The 12,560-nt window shown below is 35.1% G+C and overlaps 1 protein-coding gene across 18 annotated transcripts in view; it reads left to right on the top strand.

The window, feature by feature from the left end:
• The window catches only part of LOC111147461 (sorting nexin 14), a 97,372-nt gene that overhangs the window by 40,407 nt on the left and 44,405 nt on the right, over nt 1-12,560 (top strand). For 15 of the 18 annotated variants that reach the window (XM_022503471.1, XM_022503478.1, XM_022503474.1 and 12 more), the window contains 6 exons: nt 2,024-2,108; nt 8,298-8,454; nt 10,351-10,426; nt 11,375-11,419; nt 11,512-11,592; nt 11,691-11,805. In XM_022503471.1, the coding sequence (XP_022359179.1) occupies nt 2,024-2,108; nt 8,298-8,454; nt 10,351-10,426; nt 11,375-11,419; nt 11,512-11,592; nt 11,691-11,805 (559 nt within the window). The remainder of the gene's footprint in view (nt 1-2,023; nt 2,109-8,297; nt 8,455-10,350; nt 10,427-11,374; nt 11,420-11,511; nt 11,593-11,690; nt 11,806-12,560) is intronic. The other 3 variants (XM_022503479.1, XM_022503489.1, XM_022503484.1) reach the window with 2 other exon arrangements.

Raw genomic sequence — 12,560 nt, 5'->3', positions numbered from 1 at the left:
TATTTTTGACTTGGCATAATGTTTCCAAAGTTCATCCATGTTATGTTGTAGCATGTATTAGTACTTCTTTCTTTTTTTATGTCTGAATAATAGTCCATTGTGTGGATATGCCACATTTTGTTTATTTATCCATCAGTTGATAGACATTTGGATTATTTCCACTTTTTGGCTGTTACAGATAATCCTGCCCTAGCATTTGTGTGCAAGTGTTTTTGATGGTTATAGGGATATGTGTTTTCACTTTTCTTGGGTATATACCTAGGAGTATAATTGTTGAATCAAATGGTAACTCTGTTTAAGTTTTTGATTAAGTGCCAGACTCTTTTCCAAAGTGGCTGCCATTTTACATTCCCACCAGTAGTATTTGAGGGTTCTGATTTCTCTATATCCTTGCCAGAACTAGCTATCATCTCATTTTTTATTCTAACCACACCTAATGGGTATGAAGTGGTATCATTGTGGCTTTGATTTGCATTTCCCTGATGACTTATGATATTGAACATCTTTTCATTTGCTTATTGGCCATTTGTATTTTTTTTTTTTTTTTTGAGTAATGTCTATTCAAATTATTTGCCTATTTTTTCACTGGGTTGTCTATGTATTATTGAATTGTAAGAGTTCATACATATGATTTGCAAATATTTTCTTCTGTTTTCTGGATGGTTAAGCTTTCTATCCTTTCTTTTCATTTTATCTGCATCACTTTCCCAGCAGATAAGTAGGTCATTATCATACCCATTTTATAGGAAGTACCTTTGTCAAAGTGTTAGAAGTAGTAGTTGATGGGCCAACAGTTGTGCCCGGTCATCTTGCTCTTAGTACAGTGTTCTGTCTCTGATAGCGTTGCCTAAATAATGTAAATTGGCAGTTTGGGGATAATGAAAACAAAACACATTTTTTTTTTTTTTAAGTTTAGTGGTGAGCCCATTATTTTAACATTTTGATTCTGACCTGAGGTCTCTAAAATGGATCTTAAAAAAGGAAAATTTTCATGAGTATTCTCCAAGATTTTATCAAATGTTTGAAAAGAAAACATCCTATTTATTTGATAAATATTACAGCAACCTATAGTCACTGAGGACGAGAAGCCAGAGAAAAATGAAGAGTAATATTATTTTGCAACAAATTATATTATCAACAAAAATATTCTCTCTTACTGAATATGTGTGATCTTATATAGCTAAAAGATATCTGTAAACTGCTCTGGGTTTTACTGGTAAATCACTAAAAATTGGGGGTTTATGATCCATCACACTTACTAGATTTATAAGCCTGTGATTCCCTACCACTTGCTTAATATGGAATTTAAAAATAATTGAAACGTTGACACAAAACTTTGCTATGATGCAATTTTTTCATGTCTTTGATAAAGTGAAAATGTGTTGAGTTTTGTGGTTGAAGTCCAGTGAACATGCTTTTTGGTGATTCATTTCATTTGCAATTCAATTTTAGTTATTTTTTGTCTCTCTTATGTGCGTACATATAGGCCTTCAGTCCTCCATCACTAACCTATCATAGTCACTACAGTTTCCAGCCTTCAAGGTGAAAAATGTCTGTGGGGAATCATGAAATACAATATTATTCCAAAATAGAATGTTTCTATCTAGCTTAAAACCAAGATTTATCTTGTAAGCTGAATAAAAAATTCTTCATTTTTAAGTAACCTTAATAAACAGAAACTTATGGCCCCAAAGGGATGATACATTACTTGAGAATTTTCTTTCGATGTGTTTAAAAGAAACACATTAAAGAAATCAAGAATAAAGATACTATTTTGTGGAGAAATTTAGTATAGATAATGCATGCATATTAAGGTATATTTTCTTTAGTGTGATAAACTGTCTAATGTTGCAATTAGTATGATCTAAGAATATAAAGCACTTTTAATTACATTTTTGAAAGATTTTAAATAATATCTCTAATTTTTAAGATCATGTGTTCCAGTATCTTAAATTTAGTGCTCCTGCCATTGTAACTCATTAATTGTTTTAAAAAGTTTTATTTTAATGTTGAATTTTTCTAGGTGGATATTCCATCTATTATAACCAAGAAACTATTAAAAGCAGCAATGAAGCATATAGAGGTGATAGTTAAAGCCAGTCAGAAAGGTAATAAAGTTTTCTACTACAAAGTCTGAGTGATTTTTTTATATACCAACTTTTACCTTAAATACCTAAGTATGATTACTGATGCATTAACTGATATTCACAAATGCTGTGCAAGTATTCCTTTACCCCAAAATCCTTTTCAGTACTTTGTTTACTGTATAAGTGATTGTGAAAACTCAGAAATCTATGAAAATTAAAATATACTTAGTTAACTCTTAGATATAATATTGATGACTTTCATCTTCTTTTGGATGATAGTCTGTTGCCTTTATTACTCCCTCTGAGGTATCTCTCACATCTCTTCTCCCTTTCCCTTCTTAATGATTTCAACAGTTTTGACCTATTCCAGCCCATCCTATATATTGCTACCATGTTAATTTCACACTACCACAATTCTCATGTTATCTCTCTACTAAAAAAAAAAAAATTAGTGACTCTATTATAGACTCTGAATTTTATATTTAAGTACTTCTTAGTCAAATATTTTAATTTACTCTTGTCTCTGTGTATTACGTGTTGGCTGGGATCACCTATTTGTAGGTTTTCGTGAATATCCTGGCCTTTTATACTGTCATGATTTTCACATAGCAAACATTTTCTCATTTCTCATTGAATGAATGAAATCTTCATTTGGTGGGTGCCTGGGTGGCTCGGTGGGTTAAAGCCTCTGCCTTCAGCTCAGGTCATGATCTCAGGGTCCTGGGATCGAGCCCCACATCGGGCTCTCTGTTCAGCAGGGAGCCTGCTTTCCTTCCTCTGCCTGCCTCTCTGCCTACTTGTGATCTCTGTCTCTGTCAAATACATAAATAAAATCTTAAAAAAAAAATCTTCATTTGGGACTTTTCTTGCTCTTAGAGCAAACAGAATTTTTATTTTTTAAAAAAATTACTTATGTGTTTGGGGCGCCTGGGTGGCTCAGTGGGTTAAAGCCTCTGCCTTCAGCTCAGGTCATGATCCCAGTGTCCTGGGATCGAGCCCCACATCAGGCTCTCTGCTTGGCAGAGAGCCTGCTTCCCCCGCTCTCTCTGCCTGCCACTCTGCCTACTTGTGATCTCTTTCTATCGAATAAATAAAATCTTAAAAAAAAAATTTCTTCTGTGCTCTATACTTGGTTCTTTGCAAAACTGATTTTTCCTTATGTTTGCATTTGGTATTCTTTGTGAGTGCTTTCCCAGTGTTTTTGGTATTCTTTGTTAATGCTGCGTACTACTCCATGTAGTAACTGTGTAGAAGAGGTTTCATATTTTGAAACCTCTTTGAAATGAAAATTTTCATATTGGTCATATGGTCATATTTTCTGGTAATTACTACACATTATATTCCCCTTCTGGAAATTCCCAGTTAATGCCAGTGTACGAAAATCTCTGAGTAGACTTGCAGCAAAGAAGTGGTTTGAACTATTTAAATAGTTTTTAACTTCCCACATTCCAAATTCCTTTGAGTACAGAACTAATTTTCCCTCCCTTATCATATCAGTTAATATAAGCGGTTCATTTGGGGAAATTATGGTCTAGGCAGAGTTGAATAAAAACAAATAAAATATTTGTTTTTGGTATAAATAAATCCTCAGTTGTGAGAAGCATTTCAAATTATATTTAAAATTTTTTCTGTTTTCATCTTACAACAACTAAAAATAGCTTTACTTATAGTTAAAAAGTAGAAGTTTGAATATGTGTAATTTGTTAAATTGAAAATAAACTTAAAATATTGTGCTGTCACTGGCAAAAACAAATTAGAAGATAGCAATTGTCTTGTAGCCATTTTGTCAAGGGTACTTTACTATCAGAAAAAAAATAGGAGAAGGGGGTTTTTATTAGTAAATTTATTATTATAATTTTTAAAAGATTTTATTTATTTATTTGAGAGAGAGACAGTGTGAGAGAGAGATCATGAGCAGGGGCGAGGGGTAGAGAGAGAAGCAGGCTCCCTGATGAGTAGGGAACCTGATGCAGGACTTGATCCCTGGACCCTTAGATTGTGACCTGAATCAAAGGCAGACATTAACTGACTGAGCTACGCAGGCGGCCTATTATTATTATTACTATTTTTAAAGATTTTATTTTTAAATCTCTACACCAAACATAGGGCTCAAATTCACAACCTAGAAATCAAGAGTCACATGATCCACTGACTAGCCAGCCAGGAGCCTCAATAAATTTTATTTTTTAAATTATTTATTTTAAAGATTTTATTTATTTATTTGACACAGAGAGCTAGAGAGAGAACACAAGTAGGCAGAGCGGCAGGCAGAGGGCCCGGGAGAAGCAGGGTCTCTGCTGAGCAGGGAGCTGATGGGCTCAATCCCAGGACCCTGGGATCATGACCTGAGCGAAGGCAGACGCTTAACTGACTGAGCCACCCAGGTGCCCTACATTTTTCTTTATTTTCTTTTTTATTTTTTAGAGATTTTATTTATTTATTTATTTGACAGAGATCACAAGTAGGCAGAGAGGCAGGTAGAGACAGAGACGGGGGAAGCAGGCTCCCTGCTGAGCAGAGAGCCCGATGCGGGACTTCATCCCAGGACCCTGAGATCATGACCTGAGCTGAAGGCAGAGGCTTTAACCCACTGAGCCACCCAGGCACCCTAAATTTTATTTTTTAGGGCAGTTTTAAGTTTATAAAAAAAATTGAGCAGAAAGTATAGAGTGGCCATATATCTTTTTCCCCAATAACATCCTTTTTTTTTTTTTTAAGGTTTTATTTATTTATTTGACAGAGAGAGAAACAGTGAGAGAGGGAACACAAGCAGTGGGAGTGTGAGAAGGAGAAGCAGACTTCCCCTGAGCAGGAAGCCCGACACAAGGCTCTGTCCTGGGACCCTGGGATCATGATCCTAGCCCCTAGCTGAAGGCAGACGCTTAATGGCTGAGCCACCCAGGCGCCCCCTCATTAACATCTTTAACTAGTTGGTACATTTGTTACTACTGATCCATCAATACTGATACATATTGTTAACTAAAGTCCACAGTTTTCATTAGGGTTTACTCTTTGTATTGTACATTCTATGGGTTTTGACAAATGCATAATGCCATGTATCTGCCATTACTGAATAGTTTCACTGCCTTAAAAATTGCCTTAAAAAACCCTATTTCGGGTTGCCTGGGTGGCTCAGTTGGTTAAGTATCTGCCTTCAGCTCAGCTTGTGATCCTGGGGTCCTGGCACTGATTCGGCATAGCCTGCTTCTCCCTCTGCTGGCCGCTCCCCCTGCTCGTGTTCCCTCTCTCTCTCTGACAAATAAATAAATAAAATCTTAAAAAAAAAAAAGAAAAATCCCCCGTGTTTCACACAGATATCTCTACCTCTTTCCTTCATGAACCTCTGGCAACCATTGATCTGCACAGTTTTGCCTTTTCCAGAATGTGATACAGTTGGAATCATACTGAAGCCTTTTGAGGCTGGTTTCTTTTATTTAAAAATATGGATTTAAGGCTTCTTCATGTCTTTTCATGGCTTGATACTCATTTCTTTTTATTGCTCAGTTATATTCCAATGTATGAATGTGCCCCAGTTTGTTTATCCATTCACCTATTGAAGGACATCTTGCTTGCTTCCAAGTTTTGGCAGTTATGAATAAAGCTGCTGTAAATATTTATGGGCAGGTTTTTATGTGGGAGAAGTATTTTTAATATAGTCTTTGTTCTGAAGGCTAACACTTTGAGGGCAACCCTGTCAGGACCCCTCTCACTCTTGAATGCTTTTTTGGTATCTTCACTTAATAAACTATCACTTCACTCATTTAAAAAAAAAAAAAAAGACAAACACTTTGAATGCAGGCTATGAGTAAAAGGGGACATCTTTTTATTTTTAGTTGAATTAATCAATTTAATAAAATTGCCAAATTATTTTACTCTAAGAGAGTGGTATTATATAATATATGTACACTCACACACAAACCAGTTTGAAATTAATTGTTGAGTCTTTACAAGGGAGGGGTTGCTGATTTGCTACTGTTAATGCAAAAAATGATTCCTAGTTATAAAATCACCATAAAATGCTAGGTCGAATTAATTAATAACATTGTAATAAGATTCATAGAATTAAAGCCTGAGATTATTAGAAGGACTTTTATTTTATTCGAAGGTCTTGGTATTCTAAATATTATGACAGTGAATTAGATAGACTTGTAAAGAAGGTTTTCAGATTTTTGAATTTTTGAATTTTCATTTCTTTAATATATAGATTTGTTTTCTAAATTCTTTGGCCCCATAATTGTGCATAACTCATAAAAGTAATTAAAGGTTCATCTCTTCATTCATGTTCCTTTTATTCTTTGAGTATTTTCTCTGTAATCTGCCTCTTGAGAATAGGGATTATGTAAGATGTTTTCTATGTGTGTACTGTCATGGCCCTTTAGAAATACTGAATGTATGTACATTAGAAGCATTGGCTTAATTTAAATTCAGTAACACATTGTGCAGAAGGACTTTACTCTCTAGTCTTTCAGCCTGAAGATAGCTGTTTGTCATGGATTCTAGAGACCTTTCCTTTTTTGGTCTATAAATGCTAACTCTTAAGGCAGTATAGATGTACTGATGATTCATGAGGACTAATCCATGCTCTGTTTTCAAGCATCTATATTTTGCTTATGTTCCCAATTAAGATTTTCCTCCCTATATTCTTTTATCTTATGCCTGATTTCTTTATTTTCTCATTATCTAGAACCACAAAGAACCCTCTTGTCTGACAGTTGTTGAATAGATTCCAATCTGGTGTTTTAATTTATATATTATGTGTGAATGCTTAATCACATTGAATGTTACAATCTTATACATTTTGCATGATGATTTTTTAGTGTTTATAATTGCTTAACTATTTACTGATGTGGGAATGGAGGCTCATAGGGATTATATCATTTGTTCAAGATCATATCAGTTTGTCCAGTAGAGTTGGAATTTAGCATGGCCTAGTCTCATGGTAATTCCAGCTATGACAGACATTTTTTAAAAACCTGTGCTCCAAATTCTTGGAGAAAAATGCTTAGTAAATAAATGCATAATGATGAAATAAAATGCATTTCTTGTAATAACTACATCCGTCTTTGCCAGGCCTTCTTTTGTATCTCAGGCACAGATAGCCTTCATTTACCTTCTTAGTACTCACATTTTAGAATGCATATATTGGCCTTTTTTCGGGTAAACATGCTTGCATTCTCTTTGGATAAAAATAGAAGAAAATAGTAAAAAACAAATGCCATTGAATTAGAGTTAAGATTCCTTTCATAGGCTTCATGATTTTAAAACTCGGCACAGAGTGCAAATAGGGGAAAGCATGACTTGTTTTCCTCCTTATCTTTTTGAGGTCTATAAAAAGAAGTGACAATGCTATTACCTTTAAGTTAAAATATTAGTTTTGGACACCTGGATGACTCAGTCGGTTAAGCCTCCGACTGTTTGATTTCGGCTCAGGTCCCTGATCTCAGTGTTATGAGATCCAGCCTGGTGTCAGGCTCTACACTCAGCACAGAGTCTGCTTAAGATGCTCTCCCTCTGCCGCTCCCCTCTGCCTCCCCACTCCCGCCACATACTCTTTCCTAAAATATTAGTTGAGTGCTTGGCCTTTTAAGAAAACTTTCTGTTAATATAAGTTTTATCATCACTTAATATTCATTAAGTAATTTATCTGTTCATGGACTTCTACCTTATACAGTTCTCTTATATCCTGTACTCTGAGCAGAAGACACAGAACTTAACCAAGGAAGCCAGTGCTTTAAAAGGTTATCTGAATGATTTAGATGTGAAAGCAGAGACAACAAAGCATTTTAACAGGGTTTTGTGTGTGTGTTTGTGTGTGTGTGTATTTGCAGAGGATGAACAAGTTATAACATTTGATAACAAAAGCTTTGCATGTGCTAGAGGTTTTTTGTAGTTTTTTTCACTTTTTAAAATAAATACTTGCTTTTGTTTAGTATCATTTATAAAGTAGTGGTATGAGTTAGATCTTTGTTTTTCATAAGAAAAGGTCTTTATCATTTTTTTGCAAAATTGAAAGACTTATGGTAAGGAAGAAAATTATTCTTTTTATATCCTTTTTGTGAAAAATTTCCCAGTAGAATACATATTGGAAAGAAAGGAGGGCTAGGAAAGGAACAACTGTATAAATGGTTTTCTGTTTGTTAGTAGAAATGGCTGAAGTTATTTAATGTTGCTTAACTTCTTTCAATATTTATTTTTTATCTCTATTTATAGTAGAAAATACAGAGTTTTTACAGCAAGCTGCTTTAGAAGAATATGGTCCAGAGCTTCACGTGGCTTTGAGGAGTCGAAGAGATGAATTACACTATTTAAGGAAACTTACCGAACTACTTTTTCCTTATATTTTGCCTCCTAAAGCAACAGACTGCAGGTATAAATAGTAAGGAAATGTCATAGCAGTATTTGCATACCATGCCATATGTATATTGCTATTCTTGATCATAATAGGAGTATACTAAAACTTGAGATTAACCTATGATGTGACTAACTTTTCATTTAAGAAATATAATTTGTCAGGTTGTAAAATGCCAGGTGCTAAGTACTGATCATGTGTTGTGTTGCTTAGAATTTTTTGTGGGGGAGTGATCTTGGGAAATAAAGATAAATATGAGTCAATCAGCTTTTTTATTTGAGATCATTATGCTTTGTTAATTTCTTGGTGTTCCATTTTAAAGACATAAGCATTGTGACTTTGAACAAACTAAACAGACCAAATTTGTGTTTTAAGGTTATACCTGGCAAGAATAATTAGAATTCATCTAGACCATCCTTCTTTGTTCTGGCAGGAACTTATTTAGATTATTCTATAAAGTTATCTCATTACTCTTACCCTAATATTTTTTTTTTTTTTAAGATTTTATTTATTTGGCAGAGAGAGACACATCAAGAGAGAGAGATCATAAGCATGGGGAGTGGGAGAAGGAGAAGCAGGCTTCCTGCAGAGCAGAGGCCCCAATGCAAGGTTCAATCCTAGGACCCTGGGATCATGCCCTGAGCCTAAGCAGGCACTTAACAACTGAGCCACCCAGGTTCCTCTTACCCTAATAATTCTTAAAGGAGAAACCATGGCTTATTTTTAGTAATGTATTCTATTTTTTACTTTTTTTTTTTTAATTTAATTTTTAAGTAATCTCCACGCCAAAGTGGGGCTTGAACTCACAACCCCTAGATCAAGAGTCGCATGCTCTACTGACTGAGCCACCAGGCACCCCTAGTGATTTTTTAAATTTCTTTTTATTTTTTATTATTTTTTAAAAGATTATTTATTTGACAGAGAGTACACGTGAGTGTATAAACAGCGGGGGCAGCAGAGGGAGAAGCATAGGGAGCCCCAGTGTGGGACTTGATCAAGGACCCTGGAATCATGACCCGAGCCAAAGGCAGATGCTTAACCAACTGAGCCACCCAATGGGCCCCTTAGTGATGTATTCTAAATAAATATTACTTTGTAACATATATATTTTTTAAAGATTTTATTTATTTATTTCACACAAAGAGCACAAGCAGGCAGAGCAGCAGGCAGAGGGAGAGGGAGAAGCAGGCTCCTCAATGAGCAGAGAGCCTGATGTGGGGCTCTATCCCAGGACCCCGTGATCATGGACCCATACTGAGCACAGATGCTTAATTGACTGAGCCACCCAGACACCCCATAACATAAAGTTTTTATTAAAAATTTTAAATATTTTAATGAAAAAAATTTTTTCTTTAAGATTTTATTTATTTGACAGAGAAAGAGATCACAGGTAGGCCGAGAGGCAGGCAGAGAGAGAAGGGAAAGCAGTCTCCTTGCTGAGCAGAGAGACTGATGTGGGGCTTGATCCCAGGACTCTGAGATCATGACTTGAGTTGAAGGCAGAGGCTTAACCCACTGAGTCACCCAGGCGCCCCTAATGAAAATATTTTAAACAGATTAATGTATAATGTTAATTTAAATGTTCTAATTACAAATTATTTTATTAGTTTTAAGCATTAGTTTAAAAATGTATTAAATATTTTAAGTATTCTGAGGTGGGGTGTGTTTTCTAATGCTCACCCAAATCCCTCCCTTTAAGGAAATGCTTTTTTCTCTTAAACAGTACTCTCTTTTAGCCAGTTCAAGAATCTAAGTATGGTCTGTGAACCATAAGAATGAGCATTACTTGGGAGCTTTTTAGAAATGCAGGATCTTGGGGCATACCTACTGAATCATAGTCTGCATTTTAACAAGATCTCTACGTAAGAAGTGATGTAAATTACTAAATATGTGTAATATTGTTTGTTTTTTCAGATCCCTGACCTTGCTTTTAAGAGAGATCCTTTCTGGTTCGGTGTTCCTTCCTTCTTTGGATTTCCTAGCTGATCCAGTAAGGCTTAAAAAATGGTTTTAAATTGTGGTAAAATACATGTAACATAAAGTTTATCATCTTTAATGTTTTTATATGTTCAGTTAAGTGGTATTAAATACATTCATTATTGAGCAACCATCACTACTACCCATCTCTAGAACTCTTTCCATTATACAAAACCAAAATTCTGTACCCATTAATAATTCTCCATTCTTCTTCCCTCCAATCCCCTGGCAACCACCAACATACTAACCTATCTCTATGAATTTGACTACTCTGATACTTCATATACGTGGGCCCATGCGTTATTTGTCTTTTTGTGACTGCCTTATTTCCCTTAGCATAATGTCCCCAAGATTCATCCATGTTGTAGCATATATTAGAATTTCATTCTTTATCAAGGCTGTATAATATTCCATTGTAGGTATATACCATATTTTGCTATTTATGCATCTACTGATGGACACTTAAGTTGCTTTTATTTTTGAGCCAGTAAGATTTTGAAGAAACAGGAATAATTCATAAACATTTTAAATGCTGAAGTCAGAATAACTTTTCTTTGCCCACTTTCCTAAAAGTGAAACCCTGCATCCCATTTAAAAAAATTATTTGAGAGACAAAGTGTGAGCATGAGCTGGGGCCAGGGGCAGAGGTAGAGGGAGAGAATCCCAAGCAGACTCCCTGCTGAGTGTGGAGCCTGACATGGGACTGAGTCCCACAACCCTGAGATCATGACCTCAGCCAAAACCAAGAGTCAGATGCTCAACCGACTGAGGCACCCAGGCACCCCCTGCACCACAGATTTTTTAAAGTCCTTCTGTGTTACATGTGTGCAAACACTGTGCCCCTTTTCCATTTGCTTCTTCATTTTTCTAGAGACTTTCACAATATTAAAAAAGCTTTGAGAATTTTAGGCAGAATATAGTAATGGAATTGTTTTGACCTGTGTGTATTATTTTCCATTAGGATACTGTGAATCATTTGCTTATCATCTTCATAGATGACAGTCCAGTAAGTATTGAGTATTAAGTATGAATTTTGATTCATATCTGTCAAAAGCACATAGCACTTTTATTGAACTAATAAATTCTCTTTCTCCAAAGCCTGAAAAAGCAACTGAACTGCCTTCCCCTTTGGTTCCATTCTTGCAGAAATTTGCAGAACCTAGAAATAAAAAGCCATCTGTAAGTACTTTTAGCAATAATGTGTATTATTTTTGATATGAACAATTTTATCACGTGTTTACATGGTCTTAACTGCTCTTCTCCCATATTGTATCAAGGTGCTGAAGTTAGAATTGAAGCACATCAGAGAGCAGCAAGATCTCTTATTTCGTTTTATGAACTTTCTGAAACAAGAAGGAGCGGTGCATGTATTGCAAATATGTCTGACTGTGGGTGAGGCTTACCTGTGCACTTACTGAAGTCATTATTTTACTTCTTATTTATTATATTTTAAATACATTTGAATGTTTAGATCAGATCTGATTTTGTAGTTGTCATTGTACTAAATTTCATTTTACTAGATACTCTCATATCACTTTTGAGTTGTCTCTTAAGTGTCCACTCCTTTCCAGTTTGGAGCATAACTTATAACTGACTTCAACCAACTAACCTTTTAAAATATAACTTAAAAAAATTGAGATATAATTTACACAGTGAAACTCAACTTAAATGCACAGTTTGATCAGTTTTGACAAATCTATACATCTGTGTAGCCTACACTTTTATCAAGATGTAGAACATTTCCATCACCCCAGAAAATTAAGGCCCTTCTGAAATACTCCCACTCATGCCCAAGCAATCACAGGTCTTGTTTCTCTCACCACAGATTAGTTTTGCCTATACAGTTTCCTTATGTAAATGGAGTATATGGTATGTACTCTTCTGTGCCGGGCTTCATTGATTCAGGATAATGCTTTTTAAGATGAGTTCATGTTGTGTAGAGGACTATTTTGCTCTTTTTTGTTGTTGTTGTTGACTAGTATTCTTTTGTATGAGTGTACCATGTTTTTTGTTTGTTTTTTAATTCATCCTCATTGTGGATGAGTATATCTGGACTGCTTTCACTTTTGGGCTATTATGAATGAAATTGCTGTGCACATTCTTGTGTAAGGCTTTCTGTTGGGCATATGTTTAATAACTGGAAGTAG

This window comes from Enhydra lutris, unplaced genomic scaffold (assembly GCF_002288905.1).
Source record: "Enhydra lutris kenyoni isolate GAN:26980312 unplaced genomic scaffold, ASM228890v2 scaffoldscaffold17, whole genome shotgun sequence".
Lineage (NCBI taxonomy): Eukaryota > Metazoa > Chordata > Mammalia > Carnivora > Mustelidae > Enhydra > Enhydra lutris.
Note: the sequence above shows the minus strand (reverse complement) of the source record. Positions and strands in the feature narration are given on the sequence as shown.